The sequence below is a fragment of the Drosophila virilis genome, chromosome 4 (assembly GCF_030788295.1).
Source record: "Drosophila virilis strain 15010-1051.87 chromosome 4, Dvir_AGI_RSII-ME, whole genome shotgun sequence".
Classification (NCBI taxonomy): domain Eukaryota; kingdom Metazoa; phylum Arthropoda; class Insecta; order Diptera; family Drosophilidae; genus Drosophila; species Drosophila virilis.
Genome location: NC_091546.1, coordinates 11,213,106 through 11,226,878, shown reverse-complemented (window position 1 = coordinate 11,226,878; position 13,773 = coordinate 11,213,106). Strand labels below are relative to the sequence as shown.

The following is a 13,773-nucleotide window of genomic DNA, read 5'->3' as shown; positions in this document are numbered from 1 at the left end:
GATGTTAACTTTGATATCGATATTTATTAGTTTCTGAAATTTGAGGAAATCTCCACATTTTGAAATGGAAATAAAAATATCAGATTTAAGGTACTTACCTTACTGTATATTGAATAACATTTAATTTGCGATAGAATCAAGATTGACTTTCTTACAAAATTTGAGATATTTGTAGTAAATCTGACAATAGAAATCCCCCTAGGCATACCGAAAAATTCAATAGAGTAAATTTGACAAATGACACGTACACTGTACATTTTAACGCTCATATACGTTTTATTTATATTTCATTTTTTTTTTTTCCATACATAAGAACAAAAATTTATGTACAATTCTATCTTCATACGCGTTCGTTTTGCTCTTTTGACTCCATGCATACGCTTATATTAGTTAATGGACTCTCTCACATAAAATTTGCAGTTAATTTTCAATACAAGAAAAAAGGACAACGAAAAAAAAAAATGTGCACAAAGAAACTGTATTGGGCTGGCATTGGCATGAATGTTGGTTATACCAACTAAATTAGTAGATAACTTTTATACACGCATATAGTTTTTATAAGCTGCTGACGAATATGTTTAAGTTATGTATATAAAAAATCGATTTTAAAATGTCTTTTAAAACTTTAAACTCTTTTCGACGATTTTAAATTTAAATTTTTAATTTTGGGATTTTTGTTTTTGTTTTTATTTTTTGGGAAAGGGGAGAGTTACGTAAAAATGTACATGAAACGCTCACTAAATTTATTATTCATTTAGAAATTTATTAGTTTAGCTATATTTATACTGCTGCTTAGAGTTAATTTTTGCATTATGCATTTATCCTTACGTTTGCTTCGCTTACGCTTCTCCATCCATGGTGCATGTGTATATATGTGTGGGTGTAATAATGTGTGTATTTGGGCTTATTGCTATACATTTTGTTGCTGTTGCTATATTGTAAATGTGTGTGTGTGGCGCATGTTTTGTGCCTCAAAACAGTGTGTTTGTGTGTGTGTGTGTGTGGTAATAAAAAATTGTTTTAAATAAATTGCGAAGAATTTAGAGAATAGTCGAAATTATATTATGGATAGCAATGGCATGAGAGAGAGAAAGAAGGAGAGCTGCATAACCATCTAAAGATTAGCAATAACTGTTCAATTTTGAATGTCAGGCTTACAAATTTCGCACTTGTCTATTGAGTTATATAATTCTATTTAACATCTTGGTCAAAATATATGATTCCAGTTTGGATGCTCGTAACTGCATTGGCGCTTAATTAAAGTTTTGGATGGTTGTGTTACCGATTAATTGCGAATTGATAAAAGTTGAAAATGAGGTGGGGAGGGATTTGAGGATATGAGATGGGGCAGTTGCTCGTGATTAGTAGCTTTCGATTGCAAAATGATGAGTATGTGCCAACGGATTGAATGAGTTGGATGCCTTTTGCGCGCGGACACTCCTTAAGCCAAGTAAATGTACACTTTACGATCCTCTGGCGTTCGCGCCAGATATTCACGCTCGATAAGGCCTTCGATGCGCTTCTTGATGAACACGGGCGAGGGCAAGAAACGTGACTTTAACTGCGACGTTACGTCCGAGACAAGCAGATTGTGCTGTAAAATTGTTGCAAAAGATTGTTAATTTGATTACTCGTTATCAGTAATAAACGATTTAAATATTTACCGCCATGCGTTTGCGCGCCTTCATAATGCGAACAATGGCCGCCTCGATTTCGTGCTTGCGATCTTCATCCACTTTGCCGCGCGTCTCCTTGCGTTCCGGCTCCGATTCGCCTTTGGCGGCGACCGTTTGAATCTTTACCCTGCACAATGGATAATAAATTGAACGTTTACGTTTTATGTTTAAATTGTGTACACAAACGAGAATACGCACCTGTGGAACTTTGAGACAAATGCATCGTTCACATAAAACTCGTCCGAGGGCTCAATGTCCTTTGTTTTCGTTTTTGAGTTGCGCACTAGCAACCGCTGTGCAGGCTTGCCCATTGACAAAGATTGCAGTGCACGCACCAGCTCACGCTCGGGTATATCCGTCTCTTGGTGTATGTCATCATAGGTCAGCACATCCCGATTGTTAAACAACAACAATACGCACATCTACGGTTGATATAGAACAAAGAGATTAGATTTTAATTGACTCGTATTAGAGAGGTCATTGATATTTGCTCACCTGATAGGTGGACACTTGTAATATATGCTTGCGCGTTGTGGTAGGCACAGCACAGCCACTTGAACTTGAGCTTGGCCCATCTTTGTCCTTGTCGCTGTCGTTTGCTTTGCGGCCATAAAAAACGGCGTTTATGTAGGCAGTGCCTGGGCAAAGCAGAAACTAACTGTTAGAACAAATTACAGGGGCTTTATTCAACTCAATGCTAACTCACCCATCTGCGGCTGTAACGTCAGCTGCCGACCCGAGTGCTTGTCCAGGTAGAATTTCTTAAACACCTCAAAGGCCTCGCGTGGTGCTGCGGGTATGTTGCAATTGGGCGTTGCCGTCTATGGATTTAAGCTTAAGGTTTAGAAAACACAAAAATGCTTGCTCAAATGATGTTGGAAAGTCACCTGTGTGGGCCAAAATCCGGTGGTCAATATGCGCACCGTCAGCTCCACGCCGCTCAATGAAAAACTGTTATTATTTACATAACTCTTAAATTCATCCATAATCGTATTGGACACGGACATATCCTTAAACATGCCCTCCAGCTTTGATGTAAATTGACAGCCACATTCAGTCTAAAGCAATTAGAACAAACAATTGATTAGTTTATATGTTTAAAATGAAGTGCTTCCTCTTTTGAAACTTGCCTTTAGTTTGGATATCATGTTCTTCTCAAAGTCATCGGAGACCGATTTGTTGAGCAGCAAACGTTTGGCCAAATGCGTCTTGTAATAGCGCTCGAAGACATCCTTTTCGAGTAGGAAACGGAAAAGAACCATCGTTTTGTCCAGAATGGTTTCAATTTCTTGCTCACTCATCTATAAAAATTTGTATAGAAAAATATTGTAAAAAATGTATAAACGAGTGTGAAGACTATATGATATTGAATATCCAAAATTGAGATACTTACGCCCTTGCCACCCTTTTTCAGTTTATCATCGATGAAGAGCGACAGATATTCGGGCGATTTGTTGTTCAGATTGAGAAAATGCTCAAAGTCAGCAGAGATGACATTCTTGAAGAGTCGATCATTGCTAAATGAGTGCAGCAGAAATTGATCGAATCGATCCTTGAGATCGAGCAAATTTTGCACAAATGTAATTGGATTTGTGTTGCCATTCTCCTCCTCTTTGACCAGCATGCTGCCCTGTTCGCGCAGATACGCAGACATTGTGTCGGCTATCACTTTGAGGCCCTCCTCCTTTAAACGTGAGAACAATTTATATGTGCATGCTAAGTCCTCGGTTTTTGAGTTCTTAATCATGTGCACCACGCCCGAATTTTCCATTTCGACAATGGTGCGCATGTGTTTCTTAATTAGCTCCTCCTCAACGACACGCACAATGCGCGGTTCCGTATCCTTGTCCAAATAAAGAGCCGCACGTGACGATTCCTCGGTGATGCGCGCCTCAACTTTCTTGATATAAACGCCAGCGTTGTTCTCCGCAAGAAAGTTCTGCGATTCGAATTTGTAAAAGGCCGCCGACTGTGACAGGAAAGGCTTCTCAAAGTCCTCCTCGTAAACGGTTCGCGAATTGATTCCCAATGTTATGAGCATCGTGCACGCATTCTTGATCGCCAAATGATTGATCGGCTCGCCGTGACGCTCTTCCATTACCATGCCCAGCAGCCTCTCTCGTAGCGCTTTCTGTATTTCCGGAAAGCGAACGACCTGAATACGAAAACAATGTGCACAAATTAGTAAGAATTTTCACAAATTATGGGTTGTGCAAAGAATTAGGAGCTGTCTCTAATGACATCTATGCACGGGGGATTATTTTATAACCCATTTTTAAGCTTGGGTGATTTTCGCAGAATTTTGCATATTGTTTTCTATGTATGAGGACGATTTCTTTAATGGAGAGCTGCCGTTTAGGGCGCAGCGTTAGACTTACCTGATCCCTGAATAAATTAAGACCCAAATTATAGACATTATCCAATCCACGCTGCTGCACATAGACACGATCCATGTACATGAGTATGTCGCGTATCATGACCATTGAGGTCTGATGATCGGTCCAGGCTTCATTCAGTTTTGGCAGAAAATTGCTGTGCAAACGCTCGAGAACCTCCTGCCGCACCTTTTGCTCCAGATGCTTCGAGACGACATCGCTCAGTCCATGATACAGGCGATTGCCATGTTTGTGCAGCACCATATTGTACGCATTGCGATACAGCTGCTCAAAGGAGAGGCCAGAATTGTTCTTCTTCTGTATCTCCTGTATGGCATTTTTCAGTGTGGCCCATATATCATCCACGTACTTCTCATCCATGGAGGCCTGCAATTAGGGAAAAGGCAATTTGGGTTAGTGAAAAATAATCAAAAATATGATTATTATTTAGAAGATTTGTGCAACTTTTGGGGGCTAACATTGAATGCGCGACGTTTATACTCGGGCAGCCACAATGGATACTTGCGTCCAATTTCACGCATTTGTATGACACCGGCACAGGCACCGGCTCCGACTGGCTGCACAGCTGAAGTTGCCCTTACGGAGTGTTCACTGTGTGGCGGCACATTGCCCGTTGGTGTCAATGTGGAATTGCCAGCCGCACTGCGTGTGGAGTTACGCAGCGGCTGCGATTGCGGCTGCTGTTGCTGATGCTGTGGCGCCACCACATTGAGGGGTACATTTGGGTGCTGAGTGCGTGGATGTTGCTGCTGCTGCTGCCCCAGGGCATTGCGTGTATTGCGGGAGCGATGATTGAAATTATTTGAGCCGGCTACAATGCGCGAATGCGGTGGTGATGCTGCTGGTGATGGGTAATAGTGAGATTGGGACGGGCTATTCAGATTATTTGGCTGATTGTTGGACGACGGCGGCGATGGCTGCGGCGCTGCGGCTCCAAAGAGACCGATCCTCGGATCGTGACTGTACATCGGAGGAGGCAAACGCGCGCCGCCGGCTCCACTTTGGGAACCAAGCGCGCGCTCCCAGCTATAGCGATGCTCCCCAATTATGTAGTAGGACTGAGACGTAGCCAGCAGCTGCTCCGGCTGTTGCTCCTGTTGACTTCGGGCAATTTGTTGGCGTTGGCCCGCTGGTGCCGTAAGCGAGCGGCTGCCGTTTGTAGGCCTTATTGACATCCGCCAGGTGGCGCTAGCGTCCCACAATTGTCCAAATGACGTCGTGTGCGCTCGTCATCAATGCGTTTCCGGTACTCTGGCGTCTCTGCTTCTGCGTATGTGTGTGTGTGTTGGAAAACAACAACAATTTGTCGAAACTAAGTTGAGATTGAAAGTAACTTAAAAACTAAAATGTGATGAAGCTTTTTCATCAATTTCAACCCTGACAGAACTTTGTCGAAACAGTGTTAGGCAGCGTTGAGCAGCCTGCTGAGCCAGCGCCCGGTGAGGGGGGAAGGACTGGAGTATCAAGAGGCACGCACAGATATTAAGTGAGACACAGACAGAGAGAGAGAGAGCGAGAGCGAGAGCGGGGATCGTGGGACACAGATCAGTGTTATCTATATCTTATCGCAGTCCAAGTTTATGCTGGCTCATGCTCCAACCGGCAGTTTTGCCTCTTCACACTTACCGGAAAGGCGCGTATGCGCATTTTGCCCTCCTTCTTTTGTGGATTACCACGTAGATTCATGTTTCCCAGGCGATGTCGACACTGCTCCTCCACTTTACCAGCACGCTGGTACGCTCTCCTGCTGCGGAGCGGCGACGGCAGCGGCAGCGGCACCGCTGATAATCACTATACCTAGCGCAGCAACAGCAGTAGCGGCAGTGGCAGCGGCAGCGGCGGCGGCAGCGGCGTTTCGTATCGTTCTTCTTCTTGTAAACAAACGGTTACGTTGTCGTCGTCGGCGTTGTAGTTGTTTTTTCGCTGATGTACTTTGTGGGTGGCGGGTGGCTGCAATGAAGTTCGACAGAAGAGAAAGTAATAGATCAGTTGAGTTTTAAGTGTTTGTTTATTTGTATTTTTTGTTTTTTTTTATTTTTATTTTCTCATTTTGCACTGGCTGCAATTGCAAGTCAGCAGCGTAGGCAGCGACCGCTACTGCGACTGCGGATTACGTCTCTTTGTCACAGAAATCGGCATCTCCTTCGTTCCCTCTTCTTACTCTCTCAGACTTTCTCATTGTCGCAGTGACGATCTTTTGGGCTGCTTTCCGAAACTCAAAGACTTTGTTACACACAAACACAAACGCGCACGAATAAAGCATTACACATAGCCAGGTATATAAAGAGAAATGTAAAAAAAAAAAAGGAAAAACTCACACGGGGGCGCTACAAAACGTCGTTGTGTAGTCGTGCAACTGCATGAAATAAATTACATTTGCCAAGTATTTGTAAAAAAAAAAAAATAAATAAAAATAAAAACAAAACGCCAGCGCGCGAGCTCAGGATCAAATACAAATCACTGGCGTAGCTTTAAATGCTAGCTTTTAATATTGTTGTTTCGTTAAAATTTTGATAGTTTCTTTTTTTTTTTTTTTGCTATTTCACTTTTTCGTGCATGGCAAAGAGACCAACTGCGTTTGTGTGTGTGTTTTTGCTGTCTGTTTTTGTGTGTGTGTGTGTGTGTGTGCTGCTTCTTGTTGTTTTGTTGTACCTTTTTGCCAGAGCGGCGTTCACTTTGTTTTTAACGAATTATCGCTGGCTTGCTGCTTATCACTTGGTTAGCGCTGTTCACGCAGTTTGTTGTCAATTATATTGCGGTTTGTTAGTTTATCATGCATTGCAATTTATATTGATTATAAGTTCATATGAGATATTCGGCTGTTGTGTTGTTATGCTCTAATTTTGCCATTCCGATAAATCGATAACGATAGTTGTTGACTACTTTTTTTTTACATTCGAACTGGTCATACTTACATTGCCTACAGAACGGCGTTGCATGCCTAATATCGATATTATTTTGGCGGCATATATGGAATTTTTTGAACATGTTAAAGGAGCTGTCATTGCAAGATTATAATAAATGTAATTTCTCCAAAGGGTGCCAAGAATAGATTGCTATAGGCTGAATAATGCTTTCAAGGAAATATTAGTTGAAAGTGTGAATCTGAATTAAAACAGCTGTTGTAAGACTGCTAACACAAAACTAAGCTGTTAATGACAACCGATTGTTAAATGTGAAGTTTATTTGGTATCGATGTTTAAGAAATATCGGTAATTGTTTATTAACACATGCGCCCAAAAGTATGCTAACGTTTGATTGCGCGCCAAGAAATCTAAATTTAAAAATACATATCCACTTAATTGAATTGAATTACAACCATTTGTTTTAAGGGACAAGTGAAAGCTCGCCTTGTGCGCTTTATTAATTATTTGCCGAGTGTTTCATACGACATATAATATTTTAATTATGACACTTTGCAACTGCCTGGCAAATAATGTAATTTGATACTTTGAACTTCTGCTACCGCATGCGGTTTGTTTAATTATCGATTGCTCGATCAAAGGCACTGTCCAATAAGTATGCTGATAAGCAAATTGCCAAAAATTTACAACAAAATTGTGAGCTTAATTTGTGTATAAATTTTCCACATTCAAGCTGCAATTGCCGTCTGGCCCGGCCCGGCCTGGCCTGTCGTTCCGTCTCCTTGGCTTGGCCCGTGCGTGTAAATTATGCGCACTTTCACCGCGTTGGTGTTGCGGCTGTTATGCTTGGCTGTTGATTTTGCTGTTGCTGTTGCAAGCCTGGCGTCCCTTTGGTACGGTTTGTCGCCAGTTGTTGGCTGTGAGTCGAAATTAATTAGCCGCACTTCATAGCAAGGCTGGCGAGTGCGTAGGTGTTTATGTCAAATGTCTGGGCCGATCGAGCACAGCGGGGCTTGGCGGAGGGTCATCACTTGTTGCAGTTTGTTGTCATCAATTTATGCGTATTTATTACAATATTTATGCATGTAAATTGTGATGTGCCTCGAATTAATTACACGCCAGGCATATCAACATGAATGTTGCCAGCACTGCGGGTGCTAAACATGTTGCCAGCCGCTCTCACAGAGACAACAACTGGAATCGAACAACAAAAAACCAGCACAAAAATACTGAGAAAAAAAAAAAAAAAGGAGAGATAAAAATAAATAAGCGCACAATAATCGTGCACCATCAGAGAAGCATTCATATTCACACCAGTGCATGCAAAACAGTTGCAACAAGGTTAATAAATCATGCTACAGCGTCGAGTGGCAGACAAATTCACTGAAATTTCAATGAAAAAAATCAAAACAAATGCTAAACAAAACGGCGCTGCGAAACCCAAAAATGGTATTGGTATTGGCCAAAAGGCAGCCGCATCAATATGGAGCATGCATAATCCGACTGCAACTGCAAATGCAATAGAAGCAGCAGCAACAGCAACAGCAAGTTGTCGGCATTATGAATAACTTTTCAATTTGAATGTGAAATAAACGCTTTGTCTAAGCGTCTGGCTAACCGGCTACCGTTAGCAACATTGCCAAAAGTTGTGCGCGAATGTTGCCAATGATTTATGCAGCAACATTTGATGAAATATAATACAAAAGGCGCACAGCAGCCGCAACAGCAACAGCAACAACTGGATAAAAAAAAAAAAAACAAAGATAAATTGCCGCTGCAGCAAATTGTAAACTATATAAGGTTTAAATGTAAAGTTGTGGGGGTTTTCATTTTTACATAAGACTCACATTAGCAACGCTTGCGACTGCCCAATGCGCGCACGCAGCAACATTTATGGCAACAATTGTTGCAAGTGGCGCTAACAACATGCACGTGACACATGTGTCTTTCTCGTCTCTTTCCGTTTTTCGTGCTTTCTGCTCAATTTCAAACCTCTCTTCGTGCTCGTGACACGCTGTTGGGGCACGCGCCCATCGCTAAGGCGCGAATAGCAACAAGTTGATTAGAAATTTTCGGTTTTATTAGCTTTTAATGGGCATTTCGTAATGCGTATTTAATTTGGTTCTGCCCTACAGTTTTGAAGGCTTTAATGGCTATTCCACGGTAACGGTGTGCACAGGCCCAGTCAGAGCGATGCACTCAATCTCGACGAGCGCATCCATTGGCAGCTTGGCCACCTGGAAGCAGCTGCGTGCCGGAAAGTCCTTATTGAACACTGAAAAAGAGCACAGATAAGTTGAATCGTAAATGTTGTGCTTAGTACGCCTGATAAGCCAGCAGATGCCGCTGCCTTATCGTTGGCACTTGTATAATAAGCTATTGGAATGCTCACCCCGCTTGTACACCTCGTTGACCGCACCAAAGTCGTTCAGATCTTTCAAGAAAACTGTGTTCTTGATCACCTTATCGATGCCAGAGTCGGCTGCTTTTAGCACCGCTTCCAGATTCTGCAGCGCCATCTCTGCTTGCGCAGTGGCGCCACCTGGCACCAATTGCATAGTTGACTTGTCCAGACCCAAACAGCCGGACACATAAACGGTGCGATCGGCCACCACAGCTTGACTACAACAGCAACAAACAACAACATGATATGATTGACAGTTGGCTTACGCTCTCTCGCACTCTCGCGCTCGCTCTATTCGCTCGCGTTTGCTTACTTGTATGGCGCCACCGGCTTGGCTGCATTTGCAGTGCTGATTAGTTTACGCACAATTGTTGCCATGGCTTTGTTTTTGAATTGTTGTAGCGCCTGTGCACCTGTTGCCGCTGCTTAAAGTTGACTGAGCGCTCAGTGTTTGCTATTTTTCACTTGTCGCATGTCAAACTTTTATCAGCGCGAGCTTTTCGCACGCTCTCCCATTTGCTCTCTCTCTCTCTCTCTTGGCACAAACACTTTTTGCAACACTAACATGAGCTTTAAAAACTCAAAAACTCAGGCACTTTCGCTCACTCTCATATAGGTTACAGGGAATTATAAAAAATCACAAAAAATATACGAAATTTGATTAAATTTCAATGGATTTCTATAGGCATGAGAATGCAATATGTAATTTAATAAAATCCATTTTTTTTAGTTTGACATATTTGCACTTTGCAATTAGACAAATAACATAAGTAGTTTACTCGTGAGCTTGATGCATTTTTTTTAAAACACAAAAAACTTACAAAATCGGAGACCAATAAGAACGTATAAGCCTTGGGCGACTGAAAGCTCGTGAGCAAAATTGCATCTGTATATTTTTCTAACTTATCTGAAACGTTTTGCAACACTAGCTGCGTAAGTTAGCTCAGTTATGGTTTGATTGCTTCCTTATCTCTGGCCAATTGGGTCGCAGACACTTTCTCTAGCGACCAATATTTGATTTAATGCATGCCACGTCACTTCCCGTGCGCCCCGGCTAATTATTTATTATATTTGGCAATTGCTGTCTGTCAGTCGCTGTCAGTGCGAAGGAAAGCACCGTTGCCAGAATTTGTACGCATGCCACAAGAGCACCGTAATTATTATTATGGGATCTCTCTTGCCAAAATGTGGTTAGGGTCTTAATCTTCTTGACTTGACTGCCTGGCAAAAGGTGCACGCAAACTGACTGGGCGCAGTCAGGCCAGGCTCCTTGGGTAGGCGTAGGTGCAACGCAGAGCACACAGAACACGCCCTGAAAACGCCTGCCCCAAAAAGATTGATTGCAGTCGCTTTGTTGTTGTTGTTGTTGTTGTTGCTGTTGTTTTCTTTTATTATGTATGCATTCTGCTTGGGCAACCCACGAAGATTCAACACTGGAGTAGAAATTTTGTGTTGCCCTGCAGCGTTTTAATGTCGCATTTTAGCGCATTAATTACTTTATGATCCACTTTATGCGCATAAAATATGCGCAACGTTAAATTTAACCAAGCAAAAATTAAACAAAGGCTCTGTAAGGGATCTGTAGTCGGCATTGCCCAACTAGCAGATGCCCTGCCAGCGGTTCCTCTTTGTAAACTAATAAAAATATCAATTTTAAATATCTAGATCGGCTCAATTCGTGATATATATATATACACATAGGAAGCCCACTTGATTCGTTTGCAAATATTACAGGGTATAACAGAAAAAGCAATTTGCCAGTTTTTGCAGTGGATCCTCTCGACTTCGTGGGTGTTGACTGAAACTTCATACTAAATAAACTTTGCACAGTTCAAAATTGAACATTCTACATTGATATTAATTAGTGGCAGAGAGCTTGTGGAATTGATTTATATGCATATATATAATTTCCTTATATCGCATGCCACATAATGATAGCCTGTGGCATTTACAAACAATTTACATTAAACGCTTCAATAAATAAAGCTTTAAATAAGCCACAGCCATTCCAGCCATGCCATATAATTAACATTCGGCCAGTCCAGCAAATAACAATAACAAATTGCCTCCGCAGAAGTTGAAGGTGTGCATTAAGCAAAGGGCCGAGTGCAGGCAGACAGAGAGAGCGAGAGCGAGAACTGCAAAGAACAAGTTGCAGAGGAGGCAGCAAGACTGGAAGCAGGTCAATATTTATGGCACTTGTTTGACAGAGTCTCAAAGCTTTGCTTTTATTACCAATTTTTCCGTGGGTTCTGCGCAAAACTTTCCCTTTTTCATTTTCCCATTGACATGCCTCGAGTCGGATGCGCCTCATCATTGCTGGCTGCCATTTTTTATTGGCTCAAATAACTTCATCTGTTTAAGGCCTTATTGGGGGCTTTATAAAAGCGCCGCAAGCAGCGACGCTGCTGAAGTTGCAGCCGCTGCCAATGCTGCCGCTGCTGCTGCTGCTCCTGCTCCTGGTCTGGGCCATGGCGTAAATTGCAACAATTTCTCAGCCATGTCTGCCTACAGAGAGACTAGCGTCTCAGCCAGCTATATAATTTGCATGTGATTTTTATGGCTGGGCGATTTGGCTGGCTAAATTATTTGATTTTAATTTGCTGCGTAATTGTTGGGTTTATTGTAGCGCACGACCAGAAGCCGAGGCGTAGATATTGCCCGACTAGGATCCCGGTTTGTGGCCAATTAGCACTCGGATTTATGTTTATGGCTTTATATTGAGGCTGCCCAAAGGCTCAGACAAGTTGCCAGAAATAGATTGGCAGTAGCTGCTGCTATACAGTGAATTTCAAGGACTCCTTTAATTAAAGCTGTGCTAATTTGTCGCTTGTTAAGAACAAAACAAAACAAGATTGCAGTTTCTAATTGTATCGAAATACGCATTGATATTATATCGGCTTCCGTCTATCGACTATCGGCTTTGGTATATTTTCTTAACAGCTTCGCATACTCGATTAAACGATCAATCGCATTCCGCCACATTGCATTCTGCTCTTATGTTGTTGTTGTTTTACAGTATCCCAATAAGCTAAACGCTGCTCCCGCTCTTTTGCACACAGTTTACAGTTGCTTTAATCAGCTGATCTTTTTACGCGTGCTTATAAGAATTATAAAAATCGTAATTTGTGAAAAATGTACTTAAACGGGTCCGGATCGCGTATAAATGAAATGAAATTAGTGCGTAATTAATTGGTGTATACGTATATCCGGTGTGCGTTTGATCTTGTTTGTTAATCGATTGAATAAAGACATACTTAACTCTCTTCTAATTAGATATTAAATTTATAACACTCTGTGCCTTAGTGAAAATCGCGTAAACCTACACGAATTGAAAAGATTGTGCAATGTTCGCATTTCCCTTTATAAGCTAGCTCGCAAGAAGGTTATGATAAATTGTCCATCCGATTACCAGATTCATATATTCGTCGTATATCAGCCTTTGCTTTCTATGCAAAAATCATGTAAGTTTCTTTTGCTGCCGTAAGCCGCACTTTAATGCATCCACGCCCACATGGCCAGCAGTGCACACACATACGTACATATGTATGTATGTACATATATGAATGCGTGTCTGTTAGAAATTCCCCCCTGCAAATTATTCATGGGCGAAGAAACCTACAACATTCGAGCCAAGACGGTGAACAGGGCGCCGTAAGCTGTAGCTGTGCAATTTTGTCACCCAAGATTGCAGTTTCTAATTGTATCGATATACTCATTTATATCGGCTAATGCCTATCGACTATCGGCTTAGGTACATTTTCTTAACAGCTTCACGTAATCGATTAGGCGATGAATCGCATTTCTCCACATTGCATTCTGCTCTTATGTTGTTGTTGTTTTACAGTATCCCAATAAGCTAAACGCTGCTCCCGCTCTTTTGCACACAGTTTACAGTTGCTTTAATCAGCTGATCTTTTTACGCGTGCTTATAAGAATTATAAAAATCGTAATTTGTGAAAAATGTACTTAAACGGGTCCGGATCGCGTATAAGTGTAATGAAATTAGTGCATAATTAATTGGTGTATATATATATCCTGTGTGTGTTTGATCTTTTTTGATAATCGATTGAAAGAACGCGACATACTCATATTCTAATTGGATATTAAGTGTGTAATAATCTGTGCGTTAGTGAAAATCGCGTAAACCTACGAAACATATACATAAATCTACTTTCTCCGCTTCATTTACAAATTGAAAAGATTATATTGAGATTATGCAATGTCCGCCCGTCCATCTGTACCCAATTAATTCGAGATAAGGTAAGTCGCAAATAAACTAAATTAAACTTTGACTAAGTAAATACAAATAGCAAGGAAATGGGCTTAAGTTCGTGAAGTAAAGTTATATAAATATAATTATAATGAATTAAACTACTTCGTGGGCCGATCAATCTCTGAACCGAACCTTGAGGCATTGGCCACCGAAAATG

General features: G+C 41.6%; 2 protein-coding genes across 5 annotated transcripts; both read right to left on the bottom strand.

Moving 5' to 3' along the window:
- Positions 1 to 252: 252 nt before the first annotated feature.
- On the bottom strand, positions 253 to 6,909 carry Cul3 (cullin 3). 4 transcript variants are annotated; one of them, XM_032438298.2, is made up of 11 exons: positions 6,725 to 6,909; positions 5,699 to 6,022; positions 4,055 to 4,438; positions 3,070 to 3,831; positions 2,807 to 2,977; positions 2,564 to 2,734; positions 2,383 to 2,497; positions 2,172 to 2,314; positions 1,875 to 2,098; positions 1,665 to 1,803; positions 253 to 1,594 (listed from the first exon to the last, which is right to left on the bottom strand). In XM_032438298.2, the coding sequence occupies exons 2-11, from the start codon at positions 5,756 to 5,758 to the stop codon at positions 1,442 to 1,444; spliced, it is 2,322 nt and encodes a 773-aa protein (XP_032294189.1). In that variant the 5' UTR covers positions 5,759 to 6,022; positions 6,725 to 6,909; the 3' UTR covers positions 253 to 1,441. The 4 variants fall into 4 exon arrangements, with proteins under 4 accessions (XP_032294189.1, XP_070065187.1, XP_002052149.2 ...); XM_070209086.1 differs by lacking the exon at positions 6,725 to 6,909 and adding an exon at positions 6,391 to 6,558; XM_002052113.4 differs by lacking the exons at positions 5,699 to 6,022; positions 6,725 to 6,909 and adding an exon at positions 4,531 to 5,429.
- Positions 6,910 to 8,998: 2,089 nt separating this feature from the next.
- Positions 8,999 to 9,806, bottom strand: UK114 (reactive intermediate imine deaminase A homolog UK114). The gene is made up of 3 exons (XM_002052114.4): positions 9,654 to 9,806; positions 9,329 to 9,558; positions 8,999 to 9,211 (listed from the first exon to the last, which is right to left on the bottom strand). The coding sequence occupies exons 1-3, from the start codon at positions 9,716 to 9,718 to the stop codon at positions 9,090 to 9,092; spliced, it is 417 nt and encodes a 138-aa protein (XP_002052150.1). The 5' UTR covers positions 9,719 to 9,806; the 3' UTR covers positions 8,999 to 9,089.
- Positions 9,807 to 13,773: the final 3,967 nt, after the last annotated feature.

What these genes read in the sequence shown, in the direction of transcription:
- Cul3 (XM_002052113.4), bottom strand. Translation starts at nt 5,247, where the DNA reads ATGTCAATAAGGCCTACAAACGGCAGCCGCTCGCTTACGGCACCAGCG. An exon ending in GACGTTACAGCCGCAGATGG is followed by an intron (nt 2,315 to 2,382) that starts GTGAGTTAGCAT and finishes TGCTTTGCCCAG; the next exon opens with GCACTGCCTACATAAACGCC. An exon ending in TACAAGTGTCCACCTATCAG is followed by an intron (nt 2,099 to 2,171) that starts GTGAGCAAATAT and finishes TATCAACCGTAG; the next exon opens with ATGTGCGTATTGTTGTTGTT.
- UK114 (XM_002052114.4), bottom strand. Translation starts at nt 9,718, where the DNA reads ATGGCAACAATTGTGCGTAAACTAATCAGCACTGCAAATGCAGCCAAG. An exon ending in AAGCCGGTGGCGCCATACAA is followed by an intron (nt 9,559 to 9,653) that starts GTAAGCAAACGC and finishes TTGCTGTTGTAG; the next exon opens with TCAAGCTGTGGTGGCCGATC. An exon ending in CAACGAGGTGTACAAGCGGG is followed by an intron (nt 9,212 to 9,328) that starts GTGAGCATTCCA and finishes GCTCTTTTTCAG; the next exon opens with TGTTCAATAAGGACTTTCCG.